A 24,691-nucleotide genomic window follows, 5' to 3' on the forward strand; every position below is an offset into this window, starting at 1 on the left:
AAGAGGAGCTGACAGGGTAGAGTGGGTTTAAGAGGAGCTGACAGTAGAGTGGGTTTAAGAGGAGCTGACAGGGTAGAGTGGGTTTAAGAGGAGCTGACAGGGTAGAGTGGGTTTAAGAGGAGCTGACAGGGTAGAGTGGGTTTAAGAGGAGCTGACAGTAGAGTGGGTTTAAGAGGAGCTGACAGGGTAGAGTGGGTTTAAGAGGAGCTGACAGGGTAGAGTGGGTTTAAGAGGAGCTGACAGGGTAGAGTGGGTTTAAGAGGAGCTGACAGGGTAGAGTGGGTTTAAGAGGAGCTGACAGGGTAGAGTGGGTTTAAGAGGAGCTGACAGGGTAGAGTGGGTTTAAGAGGTGCTGACAGGGTAGAGTGGGTTTAAGAGGAGCTGACAGGGTAGAGTGGGTTTAAGAGGAGCTGACAGGGTAGAGTGGGTTTAAGAGGAGCTGACAGGGTAGAGCGGGTTTAAGAGGTGCTGACAGGGTAGAGTGGGTTTAAGAGGTGCTGACAGGGTAGAGTGGGTTTAAGAGGTGCTGACAGGGTAGAGTGGGTTTAAGAGGAGCTGACAGGGTAGAGTGGGTTTAAGAGGAGCTGACAGTAGAGTGGGTTTAAGAGGAGCTGACAGGAAAGAGTGGGTTTAAGAGGAGCTGACAGGGTAGAGTGGGTTTAAGAGGAGCTGACAGTAGAGTGGGTTTAAGAGGAGCTGACAGTAGAGTGGGTTTAAGAGGAGCTGACAGTAGAGTGGGTTTAAGAGGAGCTGACAGTAGAGTGTGTTTAAGAGGAGCTGACAGGGTAGAGTGGGTTTAAGAGGAGCTGACAGGGTAGAGTGGGTTTAAGAGGAGCTGACAGGGTAGAGTGGGTTTAAGAGGAGCTGACAGGGTAGAGTGGGTTTAAGAGGAGCTGACAGTAGAGTGGGTTTAAGAGGAGCTGACAGTAGAGTGGGTTTAAGAGGAGCTGACAGGGTAGAGTGGGTTTAAGAGGAGCTGACAGGGTAGAGTGGGTTTAAGAGGAGCTGACAGTAGAGTGGGTTTAAGAGGAGCTGACAGTAGAGTGGGTTTAAGAGGAGCTGACAGTAGAGTGAGTTTAAGAGGAGCTGACAGGGTAGAGTGGGTTTAAGAGGAGCTGACAGTAGAGTGGGTTTAAGAGGAGCTGACAGGGTAGAGTGGGTTTAAGAGGAGCTGACAGGGTAGAGTGGGTTTAAGAGGAGCTGACAGTAGAGTGGATTTAAGAGGAGCTGAAAGGGTAGAGTGGGTTTAAGAGGAGCTGACAGTAGAGTGGGTTTAAGAGGTGCTGACAGGGTAGAGTGGGTTTAAGAGGAGCTGACAGGGTAGAGTGGGTTTAAGAGGAGCTGACAGTAGAGTGGGTTTAAGAGGAGCTGACAGGGTAGAGTGGGTTTAAGAGGAGCTGACAGGGTAGAGTGGGTTTAAGAGGAGCAAACAGTAGAGTGGGTTTAAGAGGAGCTGACAGTAGAGTGGGTTTAAGAGGAGCAAACAGTAGAGTGGGTTTAAGAGGAGCTGACAGGGTAGAGTGGGTTTAAGAGGAGCTGACAGGGTAGAGTGGGTTTAAGAGGAGCAAACAGTAGAGTGGGTTTAAGAGGAGCTGACAGTAGAGTGGGTTTAAGAGGAGCAAACAGTAGAGTGGGTTTAAGAGGAGCTGACAGTAGAGTGGGTTTAAGAGGAGCTGACAGGGTAGAGTGGGTTTAAGAGGAGCTGACAGGGTAGAGTGGGTTTAAGAGGAGCTGACAGGGTAGAGTGGGTTTAAGAGGAGCTGACAGGGTAGAGTGGGTTTAAGAGGAGCTGACAGGGTAGTGTGGGTTTAAGAGGAGCTGACAGGGTAGAGTGGGTTTAAGAGGAGCTGACAGTAGAGTGGGTTTAAGAGGAGCTGACAGGGTAGAGTGGGTTTAAGAGGAGCTGACAGGGTAGAGTGGGTTTAAGAGGAGCTGACAGGGTAGAGTGGGTTTAAGAGGAGCTGACAGTAGAGTGGGTTTAAGAGGAGCTGACAGGGTAGAGTGGGTTTAAGAGGAGCTGACAGTAGAGTGGGTTTAAGAGGAGCTGACAGGGTAGAGTGGGTTTAAGAGGAGCTGACAGTAGAGTGGGTTTAAGAGGAGCTGACAGGGTAGAGTGGGTTTAAGAGGAGCTGACAGTAGAGTGGGTTTAAGAGGAGCTGACAGGGTAGAGTGGGTTTAAGAGGAGCTGACCGTAGAGTGGGTTTAAGAGGAGCTGACAGGGTAGAGTGGGTTTAAGAGGTGCTGACAGGGTAGAGTGGGTTTAAGAGGAGCTGACAGGGTAGAGTGGGTTTAAGAGGAGCTGACAGTAGAGTGGGTTTAAGAGGAGCTGACAGGGAAGAGTGGGTTTAAGAGGAGCTGACATGGTAGAGTGGGTTTAAGAGGAGCTGACAGGGTAGAGTGGGTTTAAGAGGAGCTGACAGGGTAGAGTGGGTTTAAGAGGAGCTGACAGGGTAGAGTGGGTTTAAGAGGAGCTGACAGGGTAGAGTGGGTTTAAGAGGAGCTGACAATAGAGTGGGTTTAAGAGGTGCTGACAGTAGAGTGGGTTTAAGAGGAGCTGACAAGGTAGAGTGGGTTTAAGAGGAGCTGACAGTAGAGTGGGTTTAAGAGGAGCTGACAGGGTAGAGTGGGTTTAAGAGGAGCTGACAGGGTAGAGTGGGTTTAAGAGGAGCTGACAAGGTAGAGTGGGTTTAAGAGGAGCTGACAGTAGAGTGGGTTTAAGAGGAGCTGACAGGGTAGAGTGGGTTTAAGAGGTGCTGACAGGGTAGAGTGGGTTTAAGAGGTGCTGACAGGGTAGAGCGGGTTTAAGAGGTGCTGACAGGGTAGAGCGGGTTTAAGAGGGGCTGACAGGGTAGAGTGGGTTTAAGAGGAGCTTACAGGGTAGAGTGGGTTTAAGAGGAGCTGACAGGGTAGAGTGGGTTTAAGAGGAGCTGACAGTAGAGTGGATTTAAGAGGAGCTGAAAGGGTAGAGTGGGTTTAAGAGGAGCTGAAAGGGTAGAGTGGGTTTAAGAGGAGCTGACAGTAGAGTGGGTTTAAGAAGAGCTGACAGTAGAGTGGGTTTAAGAGGAGCTGACAGTAGAGTGGGTTTAAGAGGAGCTGACAGGGTACAGTGGGTTTAAGAGGAGCTGACAGGGTAGAGTGGGTTTAAGAGGAGCTGACAGGGTAGAGTGGGTTTAAGAGGTGCTGACAGGGTAGAGTGGGTTTAAGAGGAGCTGACAGGGTAACTGGGTTTAAGAGGAGCTGACAGGGTAACTGGGTTTAAGAGGAGCTGACAGGGTAGAGTGGGTTTAAGAGGAGCTGACAGTAGAGTGGGTTTAAGAGGAGCTGACAGGGTAGAGTGGGTTTAAGAGGAGCTGACAGGGTAACTGGGCTTAAGAGGAGCTGACAGGGTAGAGTGGGTTTAAGAGGAGCTGACAGGGTAGAGTGGGTTTAAGAGGAGCTGACAGGGTAGAGTGGGTTTAAGAGGAGCTGACAGGGTAGAGTGGGTTTAAGAGGAGCTGACAGGGTAGAGTGGGTTTAAGAGGAGCTGACAGTAGAGTGGGTTTAAGAGGAGCTGACAGGGTAGAGTGGGTTTAAGAGGAGCTGACAGTAGAGTGGGTTTAAGAGGAGCTGACAGTAGAGTGGGTTTAAGAGGAGCTGACAGGGTAGAGTGGGTTTAAGAGGAGCTGACAGGGTAGAGTGGGTTTAAGAGGTGCTGACAGGGTAGAGTAGGTTTAAGAGGAGCTGACAGGGTAGAGTGGGTTTAAGAGGAGCTGACAGTAGAGTGGGTTTAAGAGGAGCTGACAGGGTAGAGTGGGTTTAAGAGGAGCTGACAGGGTAGAGTGGGTTTAAGAGGTGCTGACAGGGTAGAGTAGGTTTAAGAGGAGCTGACAGGGTAGAGTGGGTTTAAGAGGAGCTGACAGTAGAGTGGGTTTAAGAGGTGCTGACAGGGTAGAGTGGGTTTAAGAGGAGCTGACAGGGTAGAGTGGGTTTAAGAGGAGCTGACAGGGTAGAGTGGGTTTAAGAGGAGCTGACAGGGTAGAGTGGGTTTAAGAGGAGCTGACAGGGTAGAGTGGGTTTAAGAGGAGCTGACAGTAGAGTGGGTTTAAGAGGAGCTGACAGGGTAGAGTGGGTTTAAGAGGTGCTGACAGTAGAGTGGGTTTAAGAGGAGCTGACAGGGTAGAGTGGGTTTAAGAGGAGCTGACAGGGTAGAGTGGGTTTAAGAGGAGCTGACAGTAGAGTGGGTTTAAGAGGAGCTGACAGTAGAGTGGGTTTAAGAGGAGCTGACAGGGTAGAGTGGGTTTAAGAGGAGCTGACAGGGTTGAGTGGGTTTAAGAGGAGCTGACAGGGTAGAGTGGGTTTAAGAGGAGCTGACAGGGTAGAGTGGGTTTAAGAGGAGCTGACAGGGTTGAGTGGGTTTAAGAGGAGCTGACAGGGTAGAGTGGGTTTAAGAGGAGCTGACAGGGTAGAGTGGGTTTAAGAGGAGCTGACAGGGTAGAGTGGGTTTAAGAGGAGCTGACAGGGTTGAGTGGGTTTAAGAGGAGCTGACAGGGTAGAGTGGGTTTAAGAGGAGCTGACAGGGTAGAGTGGGTTTAAGAGGAGCTGACAGGGTAGAGTGGGTTTAAGAGGAGCTGACAGGGTAGAGTGGGTTTAAGAGGAGCTTACAGGGTAGAGTGGGTTTAAGAGGAGCTGACAGGGTAGAGTGGGTTTAAGAGGAGCTTACAGGGTAGAGTGGGTTTAAGAGGAGCTGACAGGGTAGAGTGGGTTTAAGAGGAGCTGACAGGGTAGAGTGGGTTTAAGAGGAGCTGACAGGGTAGAGTGGGTTTAAGAGGAGCTGACAGTAGAGTGGGCTTAAGAGGAGCTGACAGGGTAGAGTGGGTTTAAGAGGAGCTGACAGTGGAGTGGGTTTAAGAGGAGCTGACAGGGTAGAGTGGGCTTAAGAGGAGCTGACAGGGTAGAGTGGGTTTAAGAGGAGCTGACAGGGTAGAGTGGGTTTAAGTGGAGCTGACAGGGTAGAGTGGGTTTAAGAGGAGCTGACAGTAGAGTGGGTTTAAGAGGAGCTGACAGGGTAGAGTGGGTTTAAGAGGAGCTGACAGGGTAGAGTGGGTTTAAGAGGAGCTGACAGGGTAGAGTGGGTTTAAGAGGTGCTGACAGTAGAGTGGGTTTAAGAGGAGCTGACAGTAGAATGGGTTTAAGAGGTGCTGACAGGGTAGAGTGGGTTTAAGAGGAGCTGACAGTAGAGTGGGTTTAAGAGGAGCTGACAGGGTAGAGTGGGTTTAAGAGGTGCTGACAGGGTAGAGTGGGTTTAAGAGGTGCTGACAGTAGAGTGGGTTTAAGAGGTGCTGACAGGGTAGAGTGGGTTTAAGAGGTGCTGACAGGGTAGAGTGGGTTTAAGAGGAGCTGACAGGGTAGAGTGGGTTTAAGAGGAGCTGACAGGGTAGAGTGGGTTTAAGAGGAGCTGACAGGGTAGAGTGGGTTTAAGAGGAGCTGACAGGGTAGAGTGGGTTTAAGAGGAGCTGACAGGGTAGAGTGGGTTTAAGAGGAGCTGACAGGGTAGAGTGGGTTTAAGAGGAGCTGACAGGGTAGAGTGGGTTTAAGAGGAGCTGACAGGGTAGAGTGGGTTTAAGAGGAGCTGACAGGGTAGAGTGGGTTTAAGAGGAGTGACAGGGTAGAGTGGGTTTAAGAGGAGCTGACAGGGTAGAGTGGGTTTAAGAGGAGCTGACAGGGTAGAGTGGGTTTAAGAGGTGCTGACAGGGTAGAGTGGGTTTAAGAGGAGCTGACAGGGTAGAGTGGGTTTAAGAGGAGCTGACAGGGTAGAGTGGGTTTAAGAGGAGCTGACAGGGTAGAGTGGGTTTAAGAGGAGCTGACAGGGTAGAGTGGGTTTAAGAGGTGCTGACAGGGTAGAGTGGGTTTAAGAGGAGCTGACAGGGTAGAGTGGGTTTAAGAGAAGCTGACAGGGTAGAGTGGGTTTAAGAGGTGCTGACAGGGTAGAGTGGGTAGATAGAAAGGTGGAACTAAGAGACACACACAGAAGGCTAGGGGTATGGAGACTCACACTCTGTTTTGCTGAGGATCTCCCTGCTCTGAGCTCTGGGGTCCAGCCAGCTGGTGGTCTTAGAGATATGACTGAGGGGAGGAAGAGTTAATAACCATCATCATCATCATCATCACAATAACCTGTACCTCATACCACACCATATCTTCATGACTTCACTCTCACACCACTCACTACTCTCTCTCTACTCACTCTATCTAGTAAAGATCTCCTCTCTCTCTCCTCACTCTAAGATCTACTCTCTCTCTCTACTCACTCTATCTAGTAAAGATCTCCTCTCTCTCTCCTCACTCTAAGATCTACTCTCTCTCTACTCACTCTATCTAGTAAAGATCTCCTCTCTCTCTCCTCACTCTAAGATCTACTCTCTCTCTCTACTCACTCTATCTAGTAAAGATCTACTCTCTCTCTACTCACTCTATCTAGTAAAGATCTACTCTCTCTCTACTCACTCTAAGATCTACTCTCTCTCTACTCACTCTATGTAGTAAAGATCTCCTCTCTCTCTACTCACTCTAAGATCTACTCTCTCTCTCTACTCACTCTAAGATCTACTCTCTCTCTACTCACTCTAAGATCTACTCTCTCTCTACTCACTCTATCTAGTAAAGCTCCTCTCTCTCTACTCACTCTAAGATCTACTCTCTCTCTCTACTCACTCTAAGATCTACTCTCTCTCTACTCACTCTAAGATCTACTCTCTCTCTACTCACTCTAAGATCTACTCTCTCTCTACTCACTCTATCTAGTACAGATCTCCTCTCTCTCTACTCACTCTAAGATCTACTCTCTCTCTACTCACTCTATCTAGTAAAGATCTCCTCTCTCTCTCCTCACTCTAAGATCTACTCTCTCTCTACTCACTCTATGTAGTAAAGATCTCCTCTCTCTCTACTCACTCTAAGATCTACTCTCTCTCTACTCACTCTATCTAGTAAAGATCTACTCTCTCTCTACTCACTCTAAGATCTACTCTCTCTCTACTCACTCTATGTAGTAAAGATCTCCTCTCTCTCTACTCACTCTAAGATCTACTCTCTCTCTACTCAATCAATCAATCAATCAATTTTATTTTATATAGCCCTTCTTACATCAGCTAATATCTCGAAGTGCTGTACAGAAACCCAGCCTAAAACCCCAAACAGCTAGTAATGCAGGTGTAGAAGCACGGTGGCTAGGAAAAACTCCCTAGAAAGGCAAAACCTAGGAAGAAACCTAGAGAGGAACCAGGCTATGAGGGGTGGCCAGTCCTCTTCTGGCTGTGCCGGGTGGAGATTATAACAGAACCATGCCAAGATGTTCAAAAATGTTCATAAGTGACAAGCATGGTCAAATAATAATCAGGAATAAATCTCAGTTGGCTTTTCATAGCCGATCATTAGAGTTTAAAACAGCAGGTCTGGGACAGGTAGGGGTTCCATAACCGCAGGCAGAACAGTTTAAACTGGAATAGCAGCAAGGCCAGGCGGACTGGGGACAGCAAGGAGTCACCACGGCCGGTAGTCCCGACGTATGGTCCTAGGGCTCAGGTCTCTCAGTTGGCTTTTCATAGCCGATCATTTAGAGTTGAAAACAGCAGGTCTGGGACAGGTAGGGGTTTCGTAGCCGCAGGCAGAACAGTTGAAACTGGAATAGCAGCAAGGCCAGGCGGACTGGGGACAGCAAGGTGTCATCATGCCCGGTAGTCCTGACGTATGGTCCTAGGGCTCAGGTTCTCAGAGAGAAAGAGAGAACGAGAGAATTAGAGAGAGCATACTTCAATTCACACAGGACACTGGATAAGACAGGAGAAGTACTCCAGGTATAACCAACTAACCCCAGCCCCCCGACACATAAACTACTGCAGCATAAATACTGGAGGCTGAGACAGGAGCGGTCCGGAGACACTGTGGCCCCATCCGAAGAAACCCCCGGACAGGGCCAAACAGGAAGGATATAACCCCACCCACTCCGCCAAAGCACAGCCCCCGCACCACTAGAGGGATATCCCCAACCACCAACTTACAATCCTGAGACAAGGCCGAGTATAGCCCACAGAGGTCTCCACCACAGCACAAACCAAGGGGGGGGCGCCAACCCAGACAGGAAGATCACGTCAGTAACTCAACCCACTCAAGTGACGCACCCCTCCCAGGGACGGCATGAAAGAGCACCAGCAAGCCAGTGACTCAGCCCCTGCAACAGGGTTAGAGGCAGAGACTACTCTACTCACTCTATCTAGTAAAGATCTACTCTCTCTCTACTCACTCTAAGATCTCCTCTCTCTCTCCTCACTCTAAGATATACTCTCTCTCTACTCACTCTAAGATCTACTCTCTCTCTCTATCTAGTAAAGATCTACTCTCTCTCTACTCACTCTAAGATCTACTCTCTCTCTACTCACTCTATGTAGTAAAGATCTCCTCTCTCTCTACTCACTCTAAGATCTACTCTCTCTCTCTACTCACTCTAAGATCTACTCTCTCTCTACTCACTCTAAGATCTACTCTCTCTCTACTCACTCTATCTAGTAAAGATCTACTCTCTCTCTACTCACTCTAAGATCTACTCTCTCTCTCTACTCACTCTAAGATCTACTCTCTCTCTCTACTCACTCTAAGATCCTCTCTCTCTACTCACTCTAAGATCTACTCTCTCTCTACTCACTCTATCTAGTAAAGATCTACTCTCTCTCTACTCACTCTAAGATCTACTCTCTCTCTCTACTCACTCTAAGATCTACTCTCTCTCTCTACTCACTCTAAGATCTACTCTCTCGCTACTCACTCTAAGATCTACTCTCTCTCTACTCACTCTATCTAGTAAAGATCTACTCTCTCTCTACTCACTCTAAGATCTACTCTCTCTCTCTACTCACTCTAAGATCTACTCTCTCTCTCTACTCACTCTATGTAGTAAGGCTCTCCTGAGTCGCTGAAGGCCAGCTCCCAGTTCTCGGGCAGTGCCCCTCCTCCTCGTGTGGCGATGCTACTCCCTCCGTTCTCCGCTCCCACGCCGTCCTTTGAGTCCCAGGATTGGCTGAGAGCTAGCGTTGTGGCCGGGACGCTGCTAATGCCCCCTGAACCTCCTGCCAAGACAACACACACATACAGGCGGCAGGTAGCTTAGTGGTTAAGAGCGTTGTGCCAGTAGCCGAAAGGTCGCTGGTTCTAATCCCCAAGCCGACTAGGTGAAAAATCTGTCAATGTGCCGTTGAGCAAGGCACTTAACCCTAATTGCTCCTGTAAGTCGCTCTGGATAAGAGCGTCTGCTAAAATGTAAATGTAAGTCGGAAGTTTACATACACTTAGGTTGGAGTCAATAAAACCCGTTTTTCAACCACTCCACACATTTCTTGTTAACAAACTATAGTTTTGGCAAGTCGGTTAGGACATCTACTTTGTGCATGACACAAGTAGTTTTTCCAACAATTGTTTACAGACAGATTATTTCACTTATAATTCACTGTATCACAATTCCAGTGGGTCAGAAGTTTACATACACTAAGTTGACTGTGCCTTTAAACAGCTTGGGAAATTCCAGAAAACTATGTAATGGCTTTAGAAGCTTCTGATAGGCTAATTGACATCATTTGAGTCAATTGGAGGTGTACTTGTGGATGTATTTCAAGGCCTACATTCAAACTCAGTGCCTCTTTGCTTGACATCATGGGAAAATCAAAAGAAATCAGCCAAGACCTCAGAAAGAAAAGTCTGGTTCATCCTTGGGAGCAATTTCCAAACGCCTGAAGGTACCACGTTCATCTGTACAAACAATAGTACGCAAGTATAAACACCATGGGACCACGCAGCCATCATACCGCTCAGGAAGGAGACGCGTTCTGTCTCCCAGAGATGAACGTACTTTGGTGCGAAAAGTGCAAATCAATCCCAGAACAACAGCAAAGGACCTTGTGAAGATGCTGGAGGGAACAGGTACAAAAGTATCTATATCCACAGTAAAACGAGTCCTATATCGACATAACCTGAAAGGCCGGTCAGCAAGAAAGAAGCCACTGCTCCAAAACCACCATAAAAAAGCCAGACTACGGTTTGCAACTGCACATGGGGACAAAGATCGTACTTTTTGGAGAAATGTCCTCTGGTCTGATTAAACAAAAATATAACTTTTTGGCCAAAAAGACCATCGTTTTGTTTGGAGGAAAAAGGGGGTTGCTTGCAAGCCGAAGAACACCATCCCAACCGTGAAGCACGGGGGTGGCAGCATCATGCTGTGGGGGTGCATTGCTGCAGGAGGGACTGGTGCACTTCACAAAATAGATGGCATCATGAGGAAGGAAAATTATGTGGATATATTGAAGCAACATCTCAAGACATCAGTCAGGAAGTTAAAGCTTGGTCGCAAATGGGTCTTCCAAATGGACAATGACCCCAAGCATACTTCCAAAGTTGTGGCAAAATGCCTTAAGGACAACAAAGTCAAGGTATTGGAGTGGCCATCACAAAGCCCTGACCTCAATCCTATAGAAAATGTGTGGGCAGAACTGAAAAAGCGTGTGTGAGCAAGGAGGCCTACAAACCTGACTCAGTTACACCAGCTCTGTCAGGAGGAATGGGCCAAAATTCACCCAACTTATTGTGCGAAGCTTGTGGAAGGCTACCCGACATGTTTGACCTAAGTTAAACAATTTAAAGGCAATGCTACCAAATACTAATTGAGTGTATGTAAACTTCTGACCCACTGGGAATGTGATGAAAGAAATAAAAGCTGAAATAAATAATTCTCTATACTATTATTCTGACATTTCACATTCTTAAAATAAAGTGGTGATCCTAACTGACCTAAGGCAGGGAATTTTTACTAGGATAAAATGTCAGGAATTGGGAAGAACTGAGTTTAAATGTATTTGGCTAAGGTGTAGGTAAACTTCCAACTTCAATTGTATACAGACAGACACATACACAGAGAAACACACACACACAGAGAGAACCACACACACACACACACACACAGAAACACACTCAGAGAAACACACACACACACACACACACAGAGAAACACACACAGAGAAACACACACACACACACACACTGAGAGAAACACACACACACACACACACACAGAGAAACACACAGAGAGAAACACACACACACACACACACTGAGAGAAACACACACACACACACACACAGAGAAACACACACACACACACATTCTTAAAATAGTCCTTTAACTCAGGACACTGTAATCTCCAATCAAGTTCCAGATGTAAACAGATGTCTGTCCTTAGTCAGTCTGAGTCCCAAATGGCACCCTATTTACATAGTGCACTACTTTTGACCAGATCATTGGCCCTGGTCAAAAGGTAGTTCCCCTTAGGGAATAGGGTGCCTTTTGGGACATAGCCTCAGTCTTTATCCTGTGGATGGATCCCTTCCCACTTATCAGCTCTGCTCTGGGTCATCATACTCCATAATACCCCATAGTAGGCACGCAACGCAGAGATGATATTTGTTCTCTGTTTCAAAACATTTTGATTTGCTACTGCCCTACTGAACATGACCCAGGTGTTGCCTTATTAGGTGATATTCTCAGTGACTGGTCAGTGGTTGACTTATTAGGGGATATTCTCACTGTCTGGACAGTGGTTGACTTATTAGGCGATGTTCTCAGTGACTGGTCAGTGGTTGACTTATTAGGTGATATTCTCACTGTCTGGGCAGTGGTTGACTTATTAGGGGATATTCTCACTGTCTGGGCAGTGGTTGACTTATTAGGGGATATTCTCACTGTCTGGGCAGCGGTTGACTTGTTAGGGGATATTCTCACTGTCTGGGCAGTGGTTGGTGTACGACTAGACTTAATAGATACAGTAGCTATCGTGTGTATGTAATGTCCCCTGAGTGTAGTAGTAGCTAATACCTGATAAATAGATGTATGATATTATAATAGATGTGTGTGTGTGTAATTATACCTGACAGTCCAGAGTCTTCCTCACTGTTCTCTCCCTCCTCTACAGCCTTTTCTAGGTTGCTTAGCGACTTGCTGCGTGTCCTGAAGTTCCGGAGCAGGTTCCGGTGTTCCTGGTACGTGATTGGTGGGCTCTCTGGGCCGATGTGGACTGGGCGGGGCGTCCCATAGTAGTTACCTGATAGGTAAGGAGAGAGAGGGAACAGTCAAGTGTGTTTAACCATCAGTGGGAAGTGGATCCAGCCCATAGCTCTGTCTATGAATTTGAGAGTTGCAAAAAAAATGTAAATAAAACGTTGACTAAACCTTCACCTCTACTTGAACTGTGTGAATATTTACATTAAATAAAAAATAAAAAAATTAAAGCATACAGTACATCACAAGACAAATGCCAAATGCATGAAGCATCTGGAGTAACGAACAGCATAATTTCCATACCACACACACACACACACACACACACACACACACACACACACACACACACACACACACACACACACACACACACACACACACACACAGTACTTCAAATGGAATACGGAGACATTGAGTAAATGAAGTGGAATAAATGCAAATTTAAAAGGAATAAATGTCTATGAGAGCCGAACACTAAAACTTTTCTCTGCGATAACATTCGTCCGCTATTTGAATTGCAGTCAGCATTACACAAATCATTTTATGGAGCCCATAAAAAAAAAAGATGTACTCCGTTTACTACTCACTCTTGAACTTGCCACTCTCCAGCAGGGCTCCAGACTCTTCCAGGGAAAAGAACTCTTCTACGGAGACAAAGTTGTAATCCACCCCTGATATCTCCCCGTCGCGAGGCTGTCTGGTCGTACCTGGAATGGGACAGGTAACATTAGGACAGGTAAGGCTAGAACCGGCTAGAACCCTATCACAGCAGCAGCAGCAGCAGTCAGGATAAAGTTATAGTCCACCCGTGAGATCTCCTCGTACCGAGGCTGTCTGATAATAATAATAATAATAATATGCCATTTAGCAGACGCTTTTATCCAAAGCGACTTACAGTCATGCGTGCATAAATTTTTGTGTATGGGTGGTCCCGGGGATTGAACCCACTACCTTGGCGTTACAAGCGCCGTGCTCTACCAGCTGAGCTACAGAGGACCACAGGTCCTGATCGTACCAGCAGGTGCATACGTACGCAATATTACCTCTCTGGCACCTGCAGCAGGACCACTGGTAACGTTACTTTATTGTAGCACAGGTAAATAAATAATACAACACTAAAATAGCATTATATCCCAACGTTCAGGACCAGGACACACCTGAAACCATTCTCAGCCAGCAGCAGGGGAACAACCAGCAGCATGAGCAGCATGTTCAAAACGTAGATATTTTATCAGGTAAATTGACTGAGAACATTTTCTCTTCTTTTTTACAGCAACAACCTGGGGAATAGTTACAGGGGGAGAGGAAAGGGGGATGAATGAGCCAATTGGAAGCTGGGGATGATGAGGTGGCCATGATGGTAACAACCCCTACTCTTACGATAAGTGCCATGGGATCTTTAGTGATCAGAGAGTCAGGACACCCATTTAACGTCCCCATCCAAAAGACTGCAACCTACACAGGGCAATATCCCCAAATCACTGCCCTGGGGCATTAGGATATTTATTTTATGGGACCAGAGGTAAGAGTGCCTCCTACTGGTCCTCCAACACCACTTCCAGAACCATCTGGTCTCCCATCCAGGGACCGACCATGACCAACCCTGCTTAGCTTCAGAAGCAAGCCAGCAGTGGGGATGCAGGGTGGTATGCGGCTGGGATGCAGGGTGGTATGCTGCTGGGATGCAGGGTGGTATGCGGCTGGGATGCAGGGTGGTATGCTGCTGGGATGCAGGGTGGTATGCTGCTGGGATGCAGGGTGGTATGCGGCTGGCCAAATGGAAGAGATCAACTAAAATCAACCTAATACGATAGATTTGTAATACATACTTAATGAAAGTGGAAATGCAAGAATTAGGCCACACATATGTACTATAGGCCTTATATATTATAATAACATAGCCGTGAAAGAGAGAGGGGGGGACATGTCGTCTACCATTCAGTCACCTCTGAAAGGCTGTGTGCTGTTACCCAACAAGGACAAACAGCACATCCACTTCAACAAACGTTCGTTCCACGCTCCATCGTGCTAATATCATCAACTCGCTGTGTGTGTGCGTGCGCGCATGTGACAAACGATTCCATCTGATACTTCTGCTTTCTGGAATACACAGGTTTGCCTGCTAAGTTACATTGAGAACTTTGTAAATATCAAGGCCTTTATCAGGTGTAAAGTCTTTCAATAACAAAGCCTTTATCAGGTGTAAAGTCTATCAATACCAAAGCCTTTCTCAGGTGTAAAGTCTATCAATACCAAAGCCTTTATCAGGTGTAAAGTCTATCAATACCAAAGCCTTTCTCAGGTGTAAAGTCTATCAATACCAAAGCCTTTATCAGGTGTAAAGTCTATCAATACCAAAGCCTTTATCAGATGTAAAGTCTATCAATACCAAGGCCTTTATCAGGTGTAAAGTCTATCAATACCAAAGCCTTTCTCAGGTGTAAAGTCTATCAATACCAAAGCCTTTATCAGGTGTAAAGTCTATCAATACCAAAGCCTTTATCAGGTGTAAAGTCTATCAATACCAAAGCCTTTATCAGGTGTAAAGTCTATCAATACCAAAGCCTTTATCAGGTGTAAAGTCTATCAATACCAAAGCCTTTATCAGGTGTAAAGTCTTTCAATACCAAAGCCTTTATCAGGTGTAAAGTCTATCAATACCAAAGCCTTTCTCAGGTGTAAAGTCTATCAATACCAAAGCCTTTATCAGGTGTAAAGTCTTTCAATACCAAAGACTTTATCAGGTGTAAAGTCTATCAATACCAAAGCCTTTCTCAGGTGTAAAGTCTATCAATACCAAAGCCTTTATCAGGTGTAAAGTATATCAATACCAAAGCCTTTATCAGGTGTAAAGTCTATCAATACCAAAGCCTTTATCAGGTGTAAAGTCTATCAATACCAAAGCCTTTATCAGGTGTAAAGTCTATCAATACCAAAGCCTTTATCAGGTGTAAAGTCTATCAATACCAAAGCCTTTATCAGGTGTAAAGTCTATCAATACCAAAGCCTTTATCAGGTGTAAAGTCTATCAATACCAAGGCCTTTATCAGGTGTAAAGTCTATCAATACCAAAGCCTTTATCAGGTGTAAAGTCTATCAATACCAAAGCCTTTATCAGGTGTAAAGTCTATCAATACCAAAGCCTTTCTCAGGTGTAAAGTCTATCAATACCAAAGCCTTTCTCAGGTGTAAAGTCTTTCAATACCAAAACCTTTATCAGGTGTAAAGTCTATCAATACCAAAGCCTTTATCAGGTGTAAAATCTATCAATAACTAAGCTTACAGTACACAAATGTGCCGTTGCACACTCTGTTATTTGACATGAATGGAAAAACTGCATCCAAACATGTAGAATAGTGGTTGACATGGAGGCATGCGGCTGGAGGAGAAAGGTTTTGTTGGGGGAACACACCTGCATCCCAAATGGAACTCTGTAGACAGAGACCAGGGCCTTATGTAGAGAATAGGCTGCCATTTGGGAGGCAGACCAACAACAAGCAGCAGTCTTGTCACAATGAATCAGCTTACTGGCCTGACGCTTGATGACAGTTGCTATAGAAACAGGTCAGTCACTGAAACTGTTCACTTATTCTCCTTTTTTTCTTCTCCTGATTTGTTTTTGAATGCGAGCAGCACCCGCCTGCCTGGCAGGAGGATTCCAGCAGCACCCGCCTGCCTGGCAGGAAGATTCCAGCAGCACCTGCCTGGCAGCAAGATTCCAGCAGCACCCGCCTGCCTGGCAGCAAGATTCCAGCAGCACCCGCCTGCCTGGCAGCAAGATTCCAGCAGCACCCGCCTGCCTGGCAGCAAGATTCCAGCAGCACCCGCCTGCCTGGCAGCAAGATTCCAGCAGCACCCGCCTGCCTGGCAGCAAGATTCCAGCAGCACCCACCTGCCTGGCAGCAAGATTCCAGCAGCACCCGCCTGCCTGGCAGCAAGAATCCAGCAGCACCCGCCTGCCTGTTAGCGCTCTCTTTCAGATGATGACATCATGTGTGATTGAGTTGATCTGATTATACAAATGTAGGATCTTAATTTGAGCCATTTTCCTTTAGCAGAAAAATAATCCTGCAGCAACAGGAATATGAATTATTATGTGGATTATAAGTAAATTGACATTTTTGTAGGTTTTGATCAATTTTACGTAAGGGAAAACCAAGACTGAAATTTCAAAGTGGAAATTACAAACTTCAGAAGCCATTTTCTCAAACCTCAAATACACTACAAGTTATCCTGCAACAAGGGTGATCAAATTAAAATCCTACATCTGTAAGGGCATGAGTACATAAAAATGTGTTATGGTAAGTATTTGTGTGTGTGTGTGAGTGAGTGTGTGATTGCTTGATGTTCGTGGAGGGGGTGTGGGTGGAAGGGGTGGAAGGGGTGGAGCGTGTGTGGGGGGAGGGGGGGGGGGGGGGGATACACAGCTTGGAGGTAGAAGTGTAGGGGCCTGGCAGCATTCAGAAAGTATTCAGACCCCTTCCCTTTTCTCACATTTTGTTACGTTACAGCCTTATTCTAAAATTGATTAAATCTACACACAATACCCCATAATGACAAAGCAAAAACAGGTTTTTAGAAAAGTGGCTTCGGGACAAGTCTCTGAATGTCCTTGAGTGGCCCAGCCAGAGCCCGGACTTGAACCTGATCGAACATCTCTGGAGAGACCTGAAAATAGGTGTGCAGCGACGCTCCCCATCCAACCTGACAGAGTTTGAGAGGATCTGCAGAGAAGAATGGGAGAAACTCCCCAAATACAGGTGTGCCAAGCATGTAGCGTCATACCCAAGAAGACTTGAGGCTGTAATCGCTGCCAAAGGTGCTTCAACAAAGTACTGAGTAAAGGTTCTGAATACTTACGTAAATGTTTTATTTCAGTTTTATTTATTTTTACATTTGCAAAAATGTCTACAAACCTGTTTTTGCTTTGTCATTATGGGGGTATTGTGTGTAGATTGATGAGGGGGGAAAAAAACAATTTAAATCAATTTTAGAATAAAGGTTGTAACGTAAACAAAATGTGGAAAGAAGTTATCACATTGCTACTCACAGGGGACGGCTCGGAGGTAGAGGTTCTCCCTGATCACCTGCTGTAGTTGGCTGTCCATGGATCCTGGAGTAAAACACTTACTCAGGTACAGCCTCAGGTCCTTGCACAGAGTAGAGCCTGCACGAGAGAGACAGGACATACTGGGTGTTATAAGACGTTAGCAATAAACGGTACACCCAAAGACGTTGTGAAGGACACACAAATACACCCAAAGACGTTGTGAAGGACACACAAATACACCCAGAGCTGTAGTGAAGGACACACACATACACCCAGAGCTGTAGTGAAGGACACACACATACACCCAGAGCTGTAGTGAAGGACACACACATACACCCAGAGCTGTAGTGAAGGACACACAAAGGATCCAATTCAGGCATCACAGTCACAGTGGTAACAGCGTGTCCCTACACTGCTGCAGACTGAATTAGTGTGTGTGTGTGTGTGTGTGTGTGTGTGTGTTATTCCCTCCATCTACCATTGTACTGTGTCATCACACTGAGACAGGACAGGGTGAAACAACATACAGAAACACAAGAATAATTCAATCTTCTTACCAAATCAAAACAGGTCAAAATCTTCTTACCAAATCAAAACAGGTCAAAATCTTCTAACCAAATCAAAACAGAACAATATCTTCTTACCAAATCAAAACAGGTCAAAATCTTCTTACCAAATCAAAACAGAACAATATCTTCTTACCAAATCAAAACAGGTCAAAATCTTCTAACCAAATCAAAACAGGTCAAAAGCTTCTAACCAAATCAAAACAGAACAATATATTCTTACCAAATCAAAACAGGTCAAAATCTTCTCACCAAATCAAAACAGAACAATATCTTCTTACCAAATCAAAACAGGTCAAAATCTTCTTACCAAATCAAAACAGAACAATATCTTCTTACCAAATCAAAACAGGTCAAAATTTTCTAACCAAATCAAAACAGGTCAAAATCTTCTAACCAAATCAAAACAGGTCAAAATCTTCTAACCAAATCAAAACAGGTCAAAATATTCTAACCAAATCAAAACAGGTCAAAATCTTCTAACCAAATCAAAACAGAACAATATCTTCTTACCAAATCAAAACAGGTCAAAATCTTCTTACCAAATCAAAACAGAACAATATCTTCTTACCAAATCAAAACAGGTCAAAATCTTCTAACCAAATCAAAACAGGTCAAAATCTTCTAACCAAATCAAAACAGAACAATATATTCTTACCAAATCAAAACAGGTCAAAATCTTCTCACCAAATCAAAACAGAACAATATCTTCTTACCAAATCAAAACAGGTCAAAATCTTCTTACCAAATCAAAACAGAACAATATCTTCTTACCAAATCAAAACAGGTCAAAATTTTCTAACCAAATCAAAACAGGTCAAAATCTTCTAACCAAATCAAAACAGGTCAAAATCTTCTAACCAAATCAAAACAGGTCAAAATATTCTAACCAAATCAAAACAGGTCAAAATCTTCTAACCAAATCAAAACAGAACAATATCTTCTTACCAAATCAAAACAGGTCAAAATCTTCTAACCAAATCAAAACAGAACAATATCTTCTAACCAAATCAAAACAGGTCAAAATCTTCTTACCAAATCAAAACAGGTCCAAATCTTCTAACCAAATCAAAACAGAACAATATCTTCTTACCAAATCAAAACATCAAAACAACGTTAAACTATGTTCAGCTCCCTCATGTTATGTGTAAAATATATTGTGATATTGATTTGTGTCTGTCAAAGCCTTTTCCCTTCGCTAATACCTGGTATATACAGTTGGCCTAGAGACAGGGCTCTACAACCATGTTCCTGGAGAGCTAATTATTAGAATCAGCTGCGCCAGATTACAGTTGGAGCGAAAACCTACAGGAGGCTAGCTCTCCAGGAGCAGGGTTGGAGTTAAAACCTACAGGAGGCTAGCTCTCCAGGAGCAGGGTTGGAGTTATAACCTACAGGAGGCTAGCTCTCCAGGAGCAGGGTTGGAGTTAAAACCTACAGGAGGCTAGCTCTCCAGGAGCAGGGTTGGAGTTAAAACCTACAGGAGGCTAGCTCTCCAGGAGCAGGGTTGGAGTTAAAACCTACAGGAGGCTAGCTCTCCAGGAGCAGGGTTAGAGAGCCCTGGAATAGAGACATGAACTCCCTGATCAATTCATTCTTTCAAGTGCTTTATGACACAAAATGACAGGGCGCTGCCGTTTATTGATGAGCTGCATAGATTACATTTCCCTGTCAGATGGGGCAGGCTATCCTCCATCCCTTCAACCAGCTCTCTCTCTCTCTCTCTCTCTCTCTCTCTCTCTCTCTCTCTCTCTCTCTCTCTCTCTCTCTCTCTCTCTCTCTCTCTTCCCCCATCCTATCTCTCTCTCTCTCTGAATGCTATGTCCCCTCCTCACCCTAACCTTCCTCTCCTAGCCTCCATTGACAGTCAATCCTCAATCCCTCCCCTCCCCTCCTGTCTTTGACAGTGATCAATCCTACTCAACATTCTTTGTCTCCATGGCGTCCACAGAGGAGAAGTAATAGAGTGAAGATAATCACATCCACTTAGACTGAGCTACTATACAGTGAGACTATCTACTACAGGACAGACTACCTACTACAGGACAGACTACCTACTACAGGACAGACTACCTACTAAATTATAGACTACCTACTACAGGACAGACTACCCACTACAGGACAGACTACCTACTACAGGACAGACTACCTACTACAGGACAGACTACCTACTACAGGACAGACTATCTACTACAGGACAGACTACCTACTACAGTACAGACTACCTACTACAGGACAGACTACCCACTACAGGACAGACTACCTACTACAGGACAGACTACCTACTACAGGACAGACTACCTACTACAGGACAGACTACCCACTACAGTACAGACTACCCACTACAGGACAGACTACCCACTACAGGACAGACTACCTACTACAGGACAGACTACCTACTACAGGACAGACTACCTACTACAGGACAGACTATCTACTACAGGACAGACTACCTACTACAGGACAGACTACCTACTACAGGACAGACTACCCACTACAGTACAGACTACCTACTACAGTACAGACTACCTACTACAGGACAGACTACCTACTACAGGACAGACTACCTACTAAAGTATAGACTACCTACTACAGGACAGACTACCTACTACAGGACAGACTACCTACTACAGGACAGACTACCTACTACAGGACAGACTACCCACTACAGGACAGACTACCCACTACAGGACAGACTACCTACTACAGGACAGACTACCTACTACAGTACAGACTACCTACTACAGGACAGACTACCTACTACAGGACAGACTACCCACTACAGGACAAACTACCTACTAAATACTTATTTTCCACCATAATTTGCAAATAAATTCATTAAAAATCCTACAATGTGATTTTCTGGATTTATTTTCCTCAATTTGTCTGTCATAGTTGACGTGTACCTATGATGAAAATTACAGGCCTCTCTCATCTTTTTAAGTGGGAGAACTTGCACAATTGGTGGCTGACTAAATACTTTTTTTCCCCCACTGTACATTTCAAGTAAAGGTAGCAACATTTTTATAAATGGCAACTTTTGCATGAAAACTGTTGCAGGCACATTTTGGGGTACATTTAGTACGTATGCACAGTTTATAAATGAGGCCCCAGGACCTTTTTAGGACATTCTCAGGACTTTCATTTTACTAGTCCTTAGGACATTGCATGATGGCCACAAGCTAATGTTCTCCGGGGGACCTTTGTCTAGTTCCCTCTAAGTTCCTAGGACGTCACTGAGGACCATGTCACTGCCTTTTTAGGACCATCTCAGGACTTTCATTTTACTACTCTGCAAACAAAAATAAGTGATTGGACGTCCCCAGGACGTCAGGATACGGTCCACTAAAGTGGTCAGGACGTTGTGTCATGGTCCTTTGGAGGTTTTGTCTAGTTCCCGGTTGGTGTGTGTATTTATGTGTGTGTGTGTGTGTGTGTGTGTGTGTGTGTGTGTGTGTGTTTATTTATGTGTGTGTGTGTGTGTGTGTGTGTTTATTTATGTGTGTGTGTGTGTGTGTGTGTGTGTGTGTGTGTGTGTGTTTATTTATGTGTGTGTGTGTGTGTGTGTGTGTGTGTGTGTGTGTGTGTTTATTTATGTGTGTGTGTGTGTGTGTGTGTGTGTGTGTGTGTGTGTGTGTGTGTGTGTGTATGTATGTATGTATGTATGTATGTATGTATGTATGTATGTATGTGTGTGTGTGTGTGTGTGTGTGTGTGTGTGTGTGTGTGTGTGTGTATGTGTGTGTGTAAGAATGTGTGTGTGTGTGTGTGTGTGTATGTGTGTGTGTGTGTGTGTGTGTGTGTGTGTGTGTGTGTGTATGTGTGTGTGTAAGAATGTGTGTGTGTGTGTGTATGTGTGTGTGTATGCATGTGTGTGTGTATGTGTGTACCTGGCGAGACGGTTTTGATGCGTATGGGATGGGGGCATGAGTTGAGGACCCCTCTCACGTCTCCTAGTGTCATGCCCAGGACGGGCGTACCCCCGATCTCCAGTATGACGTCACCCACTGTGGCCCCGCCTCCCGGTGCTGCTGTGACGAATGGGAACTCTCCGTAGTCAGCCCCGCCCCCGATGGCCACACCCAGCTCCCCAGACCCACCCCCCAAGGGAACAAAACTCTCCTGCACCTTGGCGCGCCAGTGCAGCTTCTTCACTGTGGCCTTAGACATGGTGGCAGACCTAGAACAAAGAGGAGCGCAGGTTAGCACAGGTTAGCACAGGTTAGCACAGGTTAGCACAGGGATCAAGGACAGTCAAAACACTGTGGCCTTAGACATGATAGTAGACCTGGAACAGAATAGCACAGGGAACAGGGTTAGTCATAACATCATGAAACACTAGCACAGGTTAGCACAGGTTAGCACCAGAAGGATTACTGTTATACTATTCCAGGTATTCTTTAAAGAGGTAGGGTTTCAAGTGTCTCCGGAAGGTGGTCAGTGACTCCACTGTCCTGGCGTCGTGGGGGAGCTTGTTCCACCATTGCGGTGCCAGAGCAGCGAATAGCTTTGACTGGGCTGAGCGGGAACTGTGCTTCCGTAGAGGTAGGGGGGCTAGCAGGCCAGAGGTGGATGAACGTAGTGCCCTCGTTTGGGTGTAGGGTCTGATCAGAGCCTGAAGGTAAGGAGGTGCCGTTCCCTTCACAGCTCCGTAGGCAAGCACCATGGTTTTGTAGTAGATGCGAGCTTCAACTGGAAGCCAGTGGAGTGTGTGGAGGAGCGGGGTGACATGAGAGAACTTGGGAAGGTTGAACACCAGATGGGCTGCAGCGTTCTGGATAAGTTGTAGGGGTTTAATGGCACAGGCAGGGAGCCCAGCCAACAGCGAGTTGCAGTAATCCAGACGGGAGATGACAAGTGCCTGGATTAGGACCTGTGCCACTTTCTGTGTAAGGTAGGTTCGTACTCTGCAAATGTTGTAGAGCATGAACCTACAGGATCGGGTCACCGCCTTGATGTTAGCGGAGAACGACAGGGTGTTGTCCAGGGTCACGCCAAGGTTCCTTGGCGTGACACAATGGAGTTGTCAACCGTGATGGCGAGATCATGGAGCAGGAAGTCCTTCCCCGGGAGGAAGAGCAGCTCAGTCTTGCCGAGATTCAGCTTGAGGTGGTGATCCGTCATCCACACTGATATGTCCGCCAGACATGCAGAGATGCGATTTGCCACCTGGTTATCAGAAGGGGGAAAGGAGAAAATGAATTGTGTGTCGTCTGCGTAGCAATGATAGGAGAGACCATGTGAGGATATGACAGAGCCAAGTGACTTGGTGTATAGAGAGAATAGGAGAGGGCCTAGAACTGAGCCATGGGGGACACCAGTGGTGAGAGCACGTGGTGCTGAGACAGATTCTCGCCACGCCACCTGGTAGAAGCGACCTGTGAGGTAGGACGCAATCCAAGAGTGAGCAGCGCCAGAGACGCCCAACTCGGAGAGGGTGGAGAGGAGGATCTGATGGTTGACAGTATCAAAGGCAGCAGATAGGTCTAGAAGAGCAGAGGAGAGAGAGTTAGCTTTAGCAGTGCGGAGAACCTCCGTGACACAGAGAAAAGCAGTCTCAGTTGAATGACCAGTCTTGAAACCTGACTGGTTTGGATCAAGAAGGTCATTCTGAGAGAGATAGCAGGAGAGTTGGCTAGAGACGGCACGCTCAAGAGTTTTGGAGAGAAAAGAAAGAAGGGATACTGGTCTGTAGTTGTTGACATCGTATGGATCGAGTGTAGGTTTTTTGAGAAGGGGTGCAAATCTCGCTCTCTTGAAGACGGAAGGGACATAGCCAGCGGTCAAGGATGAGTTGATGAGTGAGGTAAGGGAGAAGGTCTCCAGAAATGGTCTAGAGAAGAGAGGAGGAGATAGGGTCAACCGGGCAGGTTGTTGGGCGGCCGGCCATCACAAGTCGCAAGATTTCATCTGGAGAGAGAGGGGAGAAAGAAGTCAACGCATAGGGTAGGGCAGTGTGAGCAGGACCAGCGGTGTCATTTGACTTAATAAATGAGGATCGGAGGTCGTCAACCTTCTTTTCAAAATGGTTGACGAAGTCATCCACAGAGAGGGAGGAGGGAAAGGGAGGAGGAGGAGGATTCAGCAGGGAGGAGAAGGTGGCAAAGAGCTTCCTAGGGTTAGAGGCAGAGGCTTGACATTTAGAGTGGTAGAAAGTGGCTTTAGCAGCAGAAACAGAGGAAGAAAATGTAGAGAGGAGGGAGTGAAAAGATGACAGGTCCGCAGGGAATCTAGTTTTCCTCCATTTCCGCTCGGCTGCCCGGAGCCCTGTTCTGTGAGCTCGCAATGAGTCGTCAAGCCACGGAGCAGGAGGGGAGGACCGAGCCGGCCGGGAGGATAGGGGACATAGAGAGTCAAAAGATGCAGAAAGGGAGGAGAGGAGGGTTGAGGAGGCAGAATCAGGAGATCGGAGGGAGAAGGATTTAGCAGAGGGAAGAGGAGAGAGTAGCGGGAGAGAGAGAGCGAAGGTTGCGACGGCACATTACCATCCGAGTAGGGGCAGAGTGAGTAGTGTTGGAGGAGAGCGAGAGAGAAAAGGATACAAAGTAGTGGTCGGAGACTTGGAGGGGAGTTGCAGTGAGATTAGTAGAAGAACAGCATCTAGTAAAGATGAGGTCAAGCGTATTGCCTGCCTTGTGTGTAGGGGGGGACGGTGAGAGGGTGAGGTCAAAAGAGGACAGGAGTGGAAAGAAGGAGGCAGAGAGAAATTAGTTAAAGGCAGACGTAGGGAGGTTAAAGTCACCCAGAACTGTGAGGGGTGAGCCATCCTCAGGAAAGGAACTTATCAAGGCGTCAAGCTCATTGATGAACTCTCCAAGAGAACCTGGAGGGCGATAAATGATAAGGATGTTAAGCTTGAATGGGCTAGTGACTGTGACAGCATGGAATTCAAATGAGGAGATAGACAGATGGGTCAGGGGGAAAAGAGAGAATGTCCACTTGGGAGCGATGAGGATTCCTGTGCTACCGCCGTGCTGACCAGATGCTCTCGGGGTAT

The 24,691-nt window shown here is 46.3% G+C and overlaps 1 protein-coding gene across 1 annotated transcript in view; it reads right to left on the bottom strand.

Moving 5' to 3' along the window:
- Positions 1 to 21,864, bottom strand: part of LOC311124627 (membrane-associated guanylate kinase, WW and PDZ domain-containing protein 2-like) — a gene marked incomplete at both ends in the record, with an annotated part of 34,018 nt that extends 12,154 nt beyond the window's left edge. The window contains 6 exons of the mRNA XM_084198739.1: positions 6,032 to 6,102; positions 8,918 to 9,098; positions 11,945 to 12,118; positions 12,666 to 12,785; positions 17,129 to 17,245; positions 21,585 to 21,864. Coding sequence (XP_084054865.1) covers positions 6,032 to 6,102; positions 8,918 to 9,098; positions 11,945 to 12,118; positions 12,666 to 12,785; positions 17,129 to 17,245; positions 21,585 to 21,864 — 943 coding nt within the window. The remainder of the gene's footprint in view (positions 1 to 6,031; positions 6,103 to 8,917; positions 9,099 to 11,944; positions 12,119 to 12,665; positions 12,786 to 17,128; positions 17,246 to 21,584) is intronic.
- Positions 21,865 to 24,691: the final 2,827 nt, after the last annotated feature.

The sequence above is a fragment of the Coregonus lavaretus genome (genome assembly GCF_964263955.1).
Source record: "Coregonus lavaretus genome assembly, contig: HAP1_SCAFFOLD_1128, whole genome shotgun sequence".
NCBI lineage: Eukaryota > Metazoa > Chordata > Actinopteri > Salmoniformes > Salmonidae > Coregonus > Coregonus lavaretus.